Consider the following 15,490-nt stretch of genomic DNA (forward strand, 5'->3'; position numbering starts at 1 on the left):
GCAAAACAGAATTAAAAGGTCTGCCATGTTTGCTACTTGACCTTTCCCTTCCTCTCAGCATATTCATGAAACCTGTTTTCATGCAAAAAAGCAATGCTTTTTTGTTGGTTTTGTTTTTATTTTCTTAACAAAGTACATCTCCTTGGTATTTTTCTAAGTCAACTAATATTAACAAAAGTAATCCAGCTTCATCAAAGACATCTTCCCTCCGTACACATGCTAATCTTGCCTTCACTTTGCACAAAAATGTGTCCAAAGTTATGATTACAAATTCATATGGATAAAAGTGAATAGATTATACAATGTATAAAGAGTTACATGTGAAAAATTAAAATATTGTATACTTGCTTTCATAACGCAGTCTTCAACCCTGTATTCTTTCTTCCTCCCTCAAACACTCTCTTTTCTTCCCACACTGTGCTCTAATATCTGGTTTGCTAAAAGACCTCTGCAAAATTTACAGTGGAGGGAACAGGACAGTCCCTCCTGCATGAAAGTAGAAGCAGATCTCTAACTGTGTTTAATGATCTTGAACCTTCAGTTTCTTTAGAAGCAAGGATGAGAGAACTCTGTCTTTGCTGCATATGAAAACTACAGATGGGGTTTTTTAACTTACAGATTTGATGTCAAATTTATGTGGCTTAAATGCAAGAGGGACTAAAGTGTAATTCTATGGAGAAGATCCTTAAACAGATGTGATGGCATCAAATGCAGAGTGAAAGTGGCAAAAACGGGATAAGGTTAGATAATTCTTCCTGCCTGCAACAATACCCTTTGCAGAAAAATAACTGTTACAAAGGAAAGAATTTCCCAGTGAAGGAACCCAGTGCTTTAAAGTAATCATTAATTTCTGTCTCAAAGATTAATCTGAAACCACAACAATAGATTTATTTGTTTTACTTGAAAATGAGTGAATACAGTCACCAGTACTTCTACCTCAAGGATTCTGGCCATTTGCCTTGAGTTACTTACCCGCTTATGAAGACGTTCTGCTTCCTCTTGATATGCAGCAAGTTGTTGTTTCCATTGTTTTACATTGGCAGTGGACTCCAGCAGGGCTGCTGTGAGCTTAGCGTTATTACCCTTGAGTGTGGCCAGTTCTGCCTCCCAATGCTTGCTGATTGTCGAACTGTACAGACAGAATGAGAATGGTCAGAGCCCCCAAATCTCTTAATATTCTTTTTTATTAAAAATTTCTTATAATTTTTTTCAAAGTACCTAGGAAAATAGAATTATGCAAAAATCCTATGACTGAATGTGCAAATGAGAATCCAAATGCTCAAATAATCAAAACTGTAAATTCTGAAAATACAGGTATATCCTCATTGGAAAACAACTTCTACCCTCCCAGTTCAACAGGGTTATTTTTTTTAGTAAAATGTTAAGGATGATGGAATCCACATCAGCTTCCCAAAAGCAACAGTGTGCAATTCTAGCATACGTTTACAATTAATCACTATTTTAATATATACATATTGAGTGAAAGTGCTCTTTTAATGTACTACTTTATGAAATATATTGTAGAAAAAGATTTGTCACCAAATTGATTAAAGAGAGCTAATGGAGTGCTTTGGAACTACAGCTTAGTTGTCTTAATCCAAGCCTTCTACTTCTTTATTAAATACCATATTTAATTTGTACTTGCAAACTCAAAGATCTTGAATTTCAACACCATAATACTATTAATATGCCTCTCCTCATTTATACCAGCAAAGAGACTAAAGATGAAGGAGCATAGAGATATTACTGCTTTATTGCAAAGAAGATGATGATGTCAGGGTTTACTGAAATAGCCTATGGAGGAACAATCTTTGCCTACAATTTAGTTATTCTCTGAACAAACACAGGGCTTTAATTTTCACAGGTAATTAGTTGGCCATTATCCGCAGACCCCATCCTTGCACTCAGTATTCAAGAGAAAAACATCTAAGACACATCAGGTCAAGGTATTAGTATGCAAATGTCTCATTAATGTTTACTTGTATAGTGCTAACAGCATGTGAGGTGCACACCTGTATGGAAAATACATACAGGAAATAATATTGTCTAATTAGATTGCTATTAAAGGCACAATTGAAAACCAAAGATCTGTAACTCTTGTCAAAATTCTTTTATATATAGCTTTGTGATGAATTATGAAGAATTATTATAGTTATTATAATAAATATCATTTAATAGGCTTAATTAGAAATATTAGTGTTTATAGGTTTAACTTTGTACATATGCAAAATTAAACAGTCTGCCACCATTTTGTCCACTGAGTTTCTTTTTTTCACTTCACGCATATGCACGGCCCATCCCACCAAAGCATATTTCAAAAACATTATGACTCCTATAAATGCTCCTTAAGTATTCAAAATTAATCAGCTACCAAAGAACATTCATTATCAATTCAGATCACATCTACTGTTTCACTAATACACGATGTCTGATTCTTCCAGCATGTTCTGGGGATGCTGCTTCATCCCCTTCAACAAGAATACAAGTTCCTTTGGAAAAAAAATATGGGTTTCTTTCAAATTGCTCTAGCATTTAATGATCTAGTCAACTAACTAGAAGTTCACCACTTGAAATTTTAAATTTTAAGTTACTAAACCAAAATAATAATATTCCTACTTCATTTGGAACACTGACTCACGTATTAAAGAAGAAGAAACTTCTGTAACAATGTCTACTCTTACGTTTCTATAATCAGATTTATTTTTCACTTAGTAGTAGCGCAGCAGATCAACAAATTCTGTAAAAAACATGCTAAATAAAATCTAGTTCATTATCATATTCATAACTACTCCTTGATGTTCTGATCTGCCAAGCACCCATTCCAGACATTTCAGCAAGTAGTTCCACTTTTTAGTCCTGCTATGGGAAGACTAGTAGCAAATTTTGAGTGTGTGACACCTTACAAGTGTTTACAAAATGTGCCTTCCTACTCATCTTTCTCCACAGAAGAAATATACACACAAGATTTTATATTGATGTAACATAGCAGATTTAAACCTTTGTATCTGGGACAGTTACAGGATGAGAACTGTTTGATCACTTAACATCCTAATTTAATATGCAAACAGGGAAGCGAATGGATTTTTTTTCAATGTAATAATGTGCATACCCTCAATGATACGAGATAAACTTTTAAGACACTAAGATCCCAGGGAAAGACTCTCAAGTAGTGTTGAGTAATAACGCAAAGGGTATTCGTGCCATGTTTCAACTTCACCTTTGCCCAGTTCCCTTACTACCCTCCAAGGAAACAGCCAGGAGCTCTGAATTACTGCTTGTATACTGCAATGTCAGCATTAAATATGAAGCATGTACTTTCTATTACTGCTATGGCTATCCTGGTTCAAAAGCTAGAAGGTTTCTGTGGAGCTGGTTATTTTTCAATTTGTTGTTTTCAACAGGAATGTACCAGTATTATTTCTCAATTGTACTTTTTATCCCTAGGAGATCTACATAGTGGGCATGAACATGTCCATTGTAATGCAGATGTTATTTTTTTGTAGCATATAGGTTTCTTCTACAAACAGAAAGAGATTGTACTATGGCTCCATATTACTTATATTAGTCCAGTTTTGTATCCGATAATACACGACTTCCCAACTATTTAGACTTATCCTGTTTCTTCTCACAAAACTCCACATTCTCTGACATAAACGTAACCATGTGATGTATATCATACCACAAAACATAACTAGAATCAAAGATGTAAAGTTTTTGTTTCATAAAATCGTAATTTGATTAAAATAGCCCATAACCAATCCTGGCAGTTCTGACTTGCTTTTCTCAAGTACTTTATTGACAAACTAAAAATAAAATAAATATAACCAAAATTACACTTTGTGGATTATTTTGGTTAAAACTGGATTTATTTGGATTTAGAGTAATTATTTTAGGAGCAGATAATAGCACACCAACAGCAGGCTGTTCTTAAGCTAGACTAAGAGTATCTGCATTAAGTCTGCATTGGTTCAAATTTATCAATACTTCAAGAGGAAATGCTGAGAAATACATGGCTCAGACAGAATGAGAATACTCTCTCAGAAGAAAAGATGCTGGGGCTAACACCTGAGAGAGGGAACACACATGGAAGCTGAAGGACACGTGTGGAAAATTCAAAGGGCTCACAACAACTGCAAGAGCCCATGGCCAGAATTTTGATGGTGCAACAGCTGCACTACAGTCCCTCAAGAAGGTATGGGAGGGCTGCACATACTCTTTCTCTCCAAAATCTTTTACTTAATTCCTGTCTGCAAAGCTTCTTGCCAAAAGGAATTGATTTTGCCCTTGATGCATTAGTTTCTGTCATAGGAAATTACACACACAGCTCTTAGGTTGTCTTAACAGCTGTAAACATTTAAACAAAACCCAAATCATTCCTCAAATGTCCTGAAATTATTTGCTCTAGGAAGCACATGAAATACAAACACCTGGTGATCACAGCGATCCAAACTACAATGTTAACTTCTACCAGAACACCTTTCAGTTTTGTCCTGCAGTGCAAAGAGCAATGCTTTATGTATGCATTGGGTGACACAGGCAGTCCTGTGGTGCAATACATGCTTTGTTTTCTTCTGAAAGCCATCTGTCCCTTTGCTGGCAGTCCCACAATTTTAACAGTTACTTCTTCAGACCTCTAAAAATTAACATCACTGACTGCCTGGCACACTCAAAGTTTCAAGATGGTCCTTCAGATAAAGACATCATTAACACTCCTGCTTGTTGCCCATTCCTCAGTGTGAAAAGCTCCGCCAAACCTATAAAAATACCCTAACAGAGAACAAAGCCTGGTCATTTCCCTTGTGAAACTTCTGAACATCTGAGAATAAGAGAACAAGCTGTTTTGCATACATCACTACATTAGTGACAAGTACAAGAGGGAGAATGGGCCTTTAATGGATAACAGCAAAATATGGGTTTTATTGGCTCAGCTGATCATGCTATACAAAGAAATGCTGTTGTAACAGAGGTTTAGGTCTGATTGCACAGAAAATTATCTTTACAGTGACAACTGCTGACAGGATCATAAGTGCTGGTTACTGAGAAAAAGGTCAAAATTCTCCTGAACATCTGATCCTTGGTGCCAGCCACAGTATTTGGTGCATGTGTTAACTTGAGACATGTCCACAGTCAGAACACACATGGTGCTCCACCATCAAGGCAAAGGGTTCAGAGTCATATATTTAACATCTATGGCATCCAGTAATTCAGTCACTACCACAGAACACTCCTAGAACAACTGCTGGCTGGTATCATACAGCCTAACTTTGACACCTCCTGAAAACTAAAGTAGGAGTCAATGATCACACATGCTTTTAGGTATGCTGACCAATCAACATCAGGCCAATCTCCTTTCTCACTGAGTGTTAGTTACAACCCCAGTAAGTCACTGAGGAATAGCTTTGCTATCTGTCCATCTGTGACCTGAATAGAGTGCCAGAGGCTATAAATGCATGATTATCTTTCTCTGCAAAGTAGGTCACTTAAGGAAAATTAATCCGAAAAGCTCCAGTCACCACGTTTAGCCAGTTAGAGGCTTGCAAAGGCGGGGGGCGGGGAGCACACATTAATGAGCTGCATTCAGAATGAAGTTATTTTGAGAGATGCCTTCATGAAACAAAGAAACAAAAGCCGTTCAAATCAAAAGATGTTTTCTGCTTTTTGAAACAGTATTGCTTATTCATTGTTTGCCAGGTTGTATGTACTACCAACACTATAAAACATGGTTTAAGCTTTATTTCAGATTTATAGAAATATGTGCAGAATTCTGCTCTATTAATATTTTATGGGGTTTAATACTGGATTCACTGCATAAAATTAATTAATTTTAAAATTTTATTTCTTAATACAGCATAGTCATGGATTCAGAGAAACACAATTACTCAAGAGCACATACTTTTTCTTCTTCAGGTGTCACTGTGCTCTGCATTCCAGGTGTATGGTGAGAGTGCTGCTCTGGGATAGCAGAAATGAGGAGGAATTCAGCTGAGTAGAGAATGGAGTACTTTCACTACAAAATTTGGCATCTGGTATAGTAAATCCATAAGACTTGACAAAGATGAGCAGAGTCCCTGTAGCTGCTGCCTAATTTATAAATAGTGGCATGTGCTGGAAGCAGCCTAAGAGTCTGGTGGAGTGAGCATTACCAATCAGTGGGAGAGGCAAGTCAACCAGCTGGTAACCACACATTAGCTGTGCTGGCAGGAAGGGGTGATACTTTCTGACAGCCTTGCCGGTGAGGTTTATGTAGCAGCTCTTCATGCTTAAGGAACCAAAGAGGGATTGTGCATGATCTGGTTCTGTTACAGTAGTATCCCAGAGCTCTAGTGAACTCAAGTATTATAGCTTCTTCCCTTTGTCAGGGTTTATGTATTTGAGAAGGCATTCTGCACAAGGTCCTTATGAAATCCTCCATATGAAATATGCTTCAGATAATGCTGAGGTCCCAGGCTGGAAGGGACAGATCTCTGCAATGGGCTACACCTGCTATTGCCTACATTGGAATGATGTGACTGTCCTATTAGATGGAGATGTTGACTCTGCTAACACAGAGAATGAGAGAATCCTGCTGTATATGCTGAGAATGGGAGTTAAGCTCCTCACTTCATGTCCTGATTTAGAAGACATTTTAAACCAGAATCTGGGGAATTTCACCCCTTTTCAGAGATTTCAAAAGACACCTTCTGTAGCCATCTATTAAATGTGTACAATTACTTTGTGACAGAAAGGATTTAAACATGATGGTTTTGGAGTTTGTCCTGCTGCTAGTCCGAAGTATGCCCTCAGTAATGATATGTAAGTTTCTCCCTCTTTTTTGAACATACAAAGCAAAACTGGAAACAGAAACATTTATTTAATTATACTAATTAAATAAATACAATTATACTAATTAATGATATACTAGAATGAGTGGGAACTGAAGAAAAAGCAGTGGAGCGGATCAGGTCCTATCTCATCATTCCAGGAAGAGGCAAAAAAAGAAAAGTTTTGAGTTGTTCTGCCATTTTAGTATTCATACAAAGTTGTTTGCCTGTACAGGCACAGGGGATTCAGCCATTCAGAAGATTCTGAACTTATTGGACACAGTCATCTACAGGATAGTTAAATAAAGACCAGCAAAAGAGGGAGAACTATGGCAAGAATGACAGCTTTTGTTAGAAGAAAACTTAGGAAACAGCAACAAAAAATGCCTCTTTACAGCTACTGCTCATTGTCTGATCTGTAGTTGTGAATAACTGGACACATACAAATGGAAGTCTTACCTGATAAACTGGAATTTATTAAAAAAGAGTAAATCCTCTCAAAGTTATAATCAGATAATTACCAGGAAATTGCTTTGAGTTAAATATTTTGAGGGAGGCCAATGAAAAACTAATTAATATTCAAAGAGATCCTTATCTTTAATTAGAGTATTCAAAAGAATTTTTAGCAAAGGAGGATAGCTCCCCTGGGGAGAGAAGTAGGCATATTAACGGAGCATGAAAGATCTGTTCTCTCCTTTGGGATAAGGAATATCTACATGATCTCACTGGAGTTACATCAGCACAAAACCAGGGAAACATAGCTGTGAATCAGCTCTTTAGATTGATTAAATGACAAATTTGATCATAGCAAAAAAGGCGAAGGAGGCTCATGAAGTACATCATACTTTAAGAAAGGTGACTAATGACAAAGCCACACAGACCTACTGGGAAGTGAGAAAGGCTGAAATCAGCAGGTAACAGCATGACTTTTCTGAGAGCCTATCATTCTCTACAAATGTTGAAAGTTTATCCCACTCCAGGATATTTTGTTTTGTTTTGCACACGCTTTCCTCAACTCAGAGCTACAATCTGCTTGAACTCCCAATTTATATGTCAGTGGAGAAGACAGAAATGCAGAAGGTTTTTCCGCAAATTTGGGCTTAGGGGTGTCGATGGAGCTATTGCAGATTTCTCTTTCAAGGTGTTTCATATATGATGTTTCACTTTCGTTTAGCCTTTCGGTTTGACCACGCCCTTAGATTCTGAATAACCTAAAGTACCCGAAAGTACAAAAGTTGTCTTTCCAGTTCTGTTACTGGCAGTCCTGTTCCTAGGCATTTCTTGAGCTATGCTTTATCAGCTCACTGGGGAAGGGTCAGTATCTTTGCAGACTAGACGGATGAAGATGACCAAAGAGGCAGAGTAACGGTACAGACTCTTTCCACTATATAGCAGACAACTATACAATCAAATTGGTGGCTATATCCTATTCAGATACAGCCTTCATTCATCACAGGGCCTACAGAAACTACCACAACACAGACCGCCTTTCAAGCTTATCACTTATCACTTGAGGAATAGACTGGATATTAAATCCTTCTTAATGAAGGCAAATTTCGCATATTTATTTTCTATGGTAACTCAGCATGGTATTCCTGCAGAAAACAAAGCCAGAGGAAAAAAATGCCCAAGTGGTATTCTCTGCTTAGGGAAACACTAAGCCAACAGCAACAGCAATGCTCCTGAAAGGCACTCCACGCATGCAGAAGACTGTGTATGAACACAAAATTAATGCTTCAGCTATGATCCTTATCAACCAGGGCTTAGATCTCAGTCCTGACCCAAGCTGAAGTGGGGGACAAAGAGAAAAGTCACGCTTCTCCACAAGAAACAATGAAGTTTCCAAGCTTCTTGTATTGTCTGCTAGCTTATGCCTTATGTATTTACATAGGTGTCATTCAGACTCTGTTTCTCACTAAATTTACACTGTTAAGAACAGTTTTATGCATGTCTTTTGTACACTGTATCACAATGCAAAAGACTTGCATTTAACTTGAATCATCACAGTAGCACCAAGAAAAACCCTCATTTCTGTGAAGAGGCTCAATTTTTATTTTAATTATTCTTCTAAAAGATCTAAATTTTTTCTTACTCATTTAATTTTATATAGTAAAGAGACACTAGGTTATCTCTTCGTGAAGGCCATAGATCATAAACCAAAATCAGTAACTCTGTCTTGTAACTTTTAGCCCTTTGCAAAAGCCAGTATAGTAAACCCCGTAGACCTAATATTTATCAGATACTCTGAAAAATTAAAAAATATTTGCCCTTGCTCCCGTACTGAAATAGCTTATTGGTATCACTGGAAGTAGTTAATTCTTGCGCCTATAATGTATCTCATATTTTTTGCAACTGATACCTGGTAAGTTTTTTCAGTGCATTAAACACTAGACATAATTCCTTGCTGTGCTGTGGTGCTGAAAACTTCAAATGTTCCACAAACTACATTTTCAAAAACAACTTAACTTATTTAGGCACTTAGGTCCCATTTTCTAAAATTACCAGGTATTTGGCTCTGAAAAAAGTCAAACTGTCTCGGGTTCCTTATGGCACTTAGTCACTTTATGAAAGCAATTAGATGATGTGGTTATTGGCAAGTCAGATACCAGGACACAGTGACCCTAACACTAAAATTATCTAAATTATGACCACTTTCATTCTGAAACTCATTTGTTCACCCAAGAATTTAAAGCAGTTTAACTGTAAATTCACACTTTCTATTTGTATGGATTAATTTTGCTGAGGCCCCTGGCCAGACAAAACCCTGTGTTTCTTTCAAATATCCTGCCTATAATTGTTGTGTAGAATTGAACCAATCTGCACTCTGTCGGCAATGTAACAGAAGAGAGCATTCAACTGCCATACACTTCTCAGCTGGTCTCTCCCTTATTGAGTGCTATTCTGATTTTAAGTGTTTCACTGAACTGTGCTCTCAATTACATCTCAGTGAGTTTTAGAAACTTCTCTAGCTTCACCACAGAGCACTGTAGTAGTAAGGACAAGGAAAAACTCTTTTACCAGTGATCACATCTCCGCCACTAAGCCCCGAGCTTCTGAAGGCCATATGGGCTTGGGGGTTCTCACTCTCTGAAAACTGCCCTGGTCCATGTCAGCTAGCCAGATCCCAAGCAAAGGTTGCACACAGATTTAGCACCCTTCCATCTCTACAGCCTTCCAAGGCTTTATGTGATCTGCAACCCTCCCCACGCCCAACTATAGCACTTCTGGGCATACAATGTCCCTTTGTGCTTTTGTGCAAGGAGAACATCATTCTGTTGGGCAATGAAGCCCCCAAATCATTGTAGGTATGCAGAACTAGACTCCACAGACAACAGTAACAGTCTCTTACAGCTGCAAGGACACTGCATAGGCACAGAAGAGATCCAGTGTCATTGCTGTAACATGTGGAAATGGTTCAGCCCACAGCCCTCAGTGGCAAGGCCCATTTTATTTAGCTGTATAGATTCACCCCATGAGGCTGCTGCAGTTGCAGGTTGATTTTATGGAGCTCAGCTGAGATTCTCAGCTTTGCAACAACAGAGTGAGGACAGTAAGAGTTATGCTCTGAGCAACTGCAAACACATATAAGCAGTGAGGTGGCTGAAAGGACCTCGCCCAACCCTGTAAATCTGACATACGCCACATGCAAGCGTGGAGGTCCTCAGCACAAGCCCCTGTCTGCATTTCTAAGTACTGTCACAGCTTTAACTAGAGTGTGCTATGCCTCTGCTGAAGACAGAACAGCTGTTATGAGTGGCTTAATGTGCAAGATTTGCAACTCCCTATTTTAGATCTGAGTTGAACCTTCTATTAGTGGTATCACAGGACAGCTCAGCTTCTAAGACCCCTTAATGCTGGTTCCTGTGCTACTCTTTCATAGCAAAAACTGAACTCAGCAGAGCAATCATTAAAGCTGCAGGGCCTCACAACTCCACTGCCAGCAACAGAAACACATTCCGTAGAATGACCTACAGAAATACTTACATGTGATTAGGCAGTTGCATAAAGATTCTGAATTATGATTATTTGGCCTCTACCCAGCTAGTGCATTAGGTTATCTTATAATATCAACTACTGGTGCAATTAATTTTTTCATTACCATTGGCAGTTTGCTTATCCCAGGTGAATACAAAGATATTCATTAATCACACAGCGCAGGAGATGAACTGTCAGTTTATACGCTGACAATGAAATAATTTCATTCCATTAAGAAGCTACGTGAGAGCATGGCAAATCTAATTAAGTTTCATTTATCTCCTGTGATAGCCATACAATTACATGAGTCAATAGCCTGTATATAAAGCCCAAACTAAACCATCTACGGAGCTGTCAGAAGTACTCTGAAAAACAAGCAGTAAGTCACATGAACTATATGATCACACTAAAACATTTATTGACTGTATAGGTGTGAAGAAAACAAGTTCTAAGTGAGCTGCAACACTTACAAGTGGATACTGTAACTCATGTTTCTTTTCCATCCCAGCTTTTTAAGAGAATGGAAGCATTAAATTTGACTTGTTTAAACCAAATTTCAATCCAAGAAAAGACTGATTTTCTTGTGCTATGTTGATCCTAGAGTCAAATTTATTAAAAAGAGATTAAATGGATGGAAAAAAGATTAAATTTTATACATGGGAAGTCTCCGAGACTGGCACTTTTTCTATGAACTACAGTTACCACTCAGAGGAAGCAGTCCCTATATATGTTTCTCTGTCTCCCCTATTATAAAAAATACTAGTTTTTAAGAAAGAAAAAATCAACATGGCACTTTCCCTTATTCACTGGTAATTGCTACTTCTTATTTATTCAGTCTAGACTAAGTGACCTCAGTTTTCCCTCAGCTTCCCTTCAGCATACATCAGATGATTTGGCTCAAAAACTCAGCTGGAAGTTAAAAACATAATAATTTATAGACCCATTCTTCCCAATTCAACACTTAATTGATGCAACAGCTTCAGACACAAACACAAAGCTTGGCTTCTCACTATTCTTCCCACCCCATCTTACTTAACTTGTCCAAACCAGCAGGGATGCCAGTATGAAACGGCACATGAATTTTGCTAGTTGTCCATTTACAGACAGCAGAACAGGTGTTGAGCTCCCATCCTTTCCAAGGCTACACCTAGGTGCTACAACACTGTTTCAGCATATTTGTTTGTTTTCTAATATTGTGAGCTCTACTTCACTTTCCCTGATGAGACACCTACACTAGAAAAAGGGTAGACTAACAGCATGATGTGAAGATTTTTAAAAGCCAGCTTTCCTGAGCCTCCCACTCTGCTGAACGTAAGCCCAGCACCAAGGATCCCTAAGGTGCTAAAGCACAATTAAACAATCAGTGCTGTCCTGTAATTACATTAGTTTTAAATTCCAGAGCATTTCCTAGATAAAGTGAACAGTTAAGTCATAGTCATACACAGTGATCAGTTAGATCACACTTTGGCCATGTAGGAAACTATTTTAGCTACCCTCTTAAAATTCAGGGCAAATTAATCTGAATATATTGCCTACATGAAAAAACATTTGGCTTCAGACAACAAACCTGTATCTTATTTCTATCCTATTTTCACTATAGTGAGAGGAAAAACCCCTTTTATTCTTTTTCCTTTGGCAAACTACAGATTTGAATAACTCACTCTAATTCGATCAATTTAGGTTTTGGTTTAGGTTGGGTTTTTTTTTATTTGAGCCATGCTGCTTAAATAAAATTACTTCTTAATTTCCTATGTGGTTGCAGTCTCCCAGAAAAATGGTTTCCACTATTCTAACTTTAAATTAGAAATCAAATACTTTGCACTTCATGACAGGAAGACAGAACATCATTACACCATAGTGCCACAGTGTAAAATCTGCAATGGCAACAATCCCTACAATAGAAATTCATCACAACAGATGGAACACACGTAATGTTTTATTATTGTGTACTTGAGACAACAGAGTCCTAGACATCCTGGATATTTTATTTCAGCACCTTCACCCAGCTTCAGCTTCCTTCATTTGCCAAATGGCTTAAGAGCTGATTAAAAAAAACCCTCTTACAGTCTAGTTCATTGCTGTTTTGTGCCAACCCAATTCACTACAGACAAACTTGATGGCTGTTTGGTGTCACTGTAAAATACTTTTATGATGGTTATGAATTGCCATTTGTCCACATCTCACAGAAGTGCTATTCAGCAACAAATGTTTTGTTTGTTCAAAACTCTGATCAACACAAACCACTTTCTGCCTGTACTGCAAAATGTTACTGGCATCTGCAGCGATATCAAATGAACTCAAAAGATGTGACTCTTTAGGTACAGAAAGCTTCCTTACAGCATAAAGTGGATGGAAAACTACAGGAAATGTTGATCTCTATTTTCCTGTATTTCCCATTTTACCCTTCAAGCTAACTCTTACCTCAAGAAGAGAATATATCAGTACTTTGTATTTTTGACCAAGAAGATATTATACTTCCGTGTTTACGTGTGCCTGCCCCTAACCTCTATGAAGCAGATTGATGCTATCGAAGTTCCACTGCAAGGGTTTCGCCTACTACAATGCAACAGAAAATAATCAACAGGCCATAGTTATGTTCGGTGACACAACTTGTTCAGGTGGAGCCTTAATACTGTTTACGCATTCAGACACGTTCTGAAATGGCTTACAATAAAGCAATTTTGGACTTCTACTTGAGTGATGAGCTTTTACTCTGGTCTTCCAGGGGCTTACGCTATCTGGACAAGGAACCATGACCTGGTGACTAGGGAGAGCTAATGAAACAGCTCACCGGGTACAATTTAAGGCTGGACCTGGTGAAGAGGGCCTAGTGGATGAAACGCATCTTTCCCAAGTTTAGATGTTTAAAAGCTAAGAGAGGTTAAGCATCCTGGTTCATCTGACTAGTGTTAGGTGCCTGTCTAGAAGAAAATGCATCAGGCACTTTGGAAGCCCCTTAAGCAGAATTTTTTGACCTCAGTGTCACATGGATGTGGCAGAACTTGCTGGTTCTCTCCCAAAGGACCCAGGCCACAGCAGTCTCCAAAGGAATTCCTACCTTAACTAGGTTTACTTGTAAAGTCTACCTCTAAGCAAGGGAGAAATCTTTATCAACCTTAATTCATCTGACAAAAACGACACACTTCGAAGAGTACCATATTAGTAAAACAGCATAGTTCTTTTGGATTAGACTTGAAACCAAGCTCTTCACTTCATGAGAAAATTAGGAGGTCCTGGTCCTTGGTCCTGCATCTCTTGCAGGGATACAAAATGATCCCTCATAGAATACACAGCTACACAGCTTATGAATTTCAGTCAGCTCTATAGCAGACAAATTCTAGAAAAAATAACTTTGATAAAAACTATTTTTTGTATAAGGAACTCATTTAAATATGAAATAATTCTTAAAAAAAATATACTAAGTCTGTAATCATGCTATGTATTTGTACTATAGATTTCTAAACTGCTTTGCCAAACTTTAGGCTTTAAATATGCATTCTTTCAAGAAGTAGGCAGAGATAATCCATTTGGCTGAATCCTATCAATAAATACGTAATACCAGCAAGTGGCTTCATCCCATGGTTTCTCTGCAACACGCAGACAACTGTATGTTGGCTCTGAACTGGAGAAATCAACAGACAGAGCACAGTTAATTTCTAAGCTACATGCGCCTTAGAGTGAGTGTCCAATCCTCCATTCCGTGTGACCACTGGAGGAGTCCATACCAGCTGCTCAAAGTACAGTTGCTAATTGCAGTTGCTAATTCTGAAGCACCAGAGAGGTAACAAAGGAATAAGACCTGCAGTCACCTCCTAAACTCTGCTTCCTTTCAATCTAAACAGAATTTGGGATAGCAGAACATCTATGTCGTATCTTCAACAGGAAAAGAATCCACAACTTAAGAATTTGTTGTCAGCTATCATCAGCTCTGACTTTCATGGTCAATCACCTAGGAGAAAGTTATCTAATTGATTAAAAACCAGCTAATTTTTAAGTCCATATAGGCTTCATTAACATTATCTAATCACTTCATAAATGGCAAAACCCACGGATCCAAGGATCCATGTAGCACATTTTAGATCCATCCACAACTAATAATTCACCCAGTCTTAAAATGAAAACACTCCATGACTTAAGATGCTTGGCATCTTGTACCTCAGGTCAGATGTAACGTAAATTCCCCTACCCTGTATCTAATAGTATCCTAGTATATGTCAGTAGGAATAAAACGAATAGCAGGCACTTCAGCTTAAACACCTGCAGAAGATGGTCCTAGACAGGCTGATATTGGTTTCCAGAGTATATCAATTTTCAAGGAGAAGCGACAGTTTAGAAGGAAGTAATACAGAAAACAATAAAAGGAATATAAAAATCCGTGAAGTAAATCAATCATTTCATCTCCAATGTGAGTTGTTAAAGGACGAAGGTATGGTTATTTATATCCTGATTGGAAGTTTGAGAAAAATGAGTTCTTCATTATTTTAGAAAATAGTAATCATTCAGTCATTAAGGTTGTCATCATAGACGTATGTTTATCATCAGGCCTTCCAGACAGCAGTGAAACCATAAACACACAGCATATATAGGATTTCAGAAGTGGATATCTCTCTCTATATATGTGCAGCTTCTCACATGAGTAGTACATGTATCTCATGATCCAGCACTACAACGAAGAGAACACAGAAGGCAGAGTAACTCGCTGGTGTGAGTAAGAG

The 15,490-nt window shown here is 37.9% G+C and overlaps 1 protein-coding gene across 2 annotated transcripts in view; it reads right to left on the bottom strand.

Annotated features, from left to right (window-relative positions):
* The window catches only part of HOMER1 (homer scaffold protein 1), a 94,035-nt gene that overhangs the window by 23,050 nt on the left and 55,495 nt on the right, over nucleotides 1–15,490 (bottom strand). For both annotated transcript variants that reach the window (XM_030470903.1, XM_030470902.1), the window contains exon 6: nucleotides 973–1,129. In XM_030470903.1, coding sequence (XP_030326763.1) covers nucleotides 973–1,129 — 157 coding nt within the window. The remainder of the gene's footprint in view (nucleotides 1–972; nucleotides 1,130–15,490) is intronic.

Source organism: Strigops habroptila, chromosome Z (assembly GCF_004027225.2).
Source record: "Strigops habroptila isolate Jane chromosome Z, bStrHab1.2.pri, whole genome shotgun sequence".
Taxonomy (NCBI): Eukaryota; Metazoa; Chordata; class Aves; order Psittaciformes; family Psittacidae; genus Strigops; species Strigops habroptila.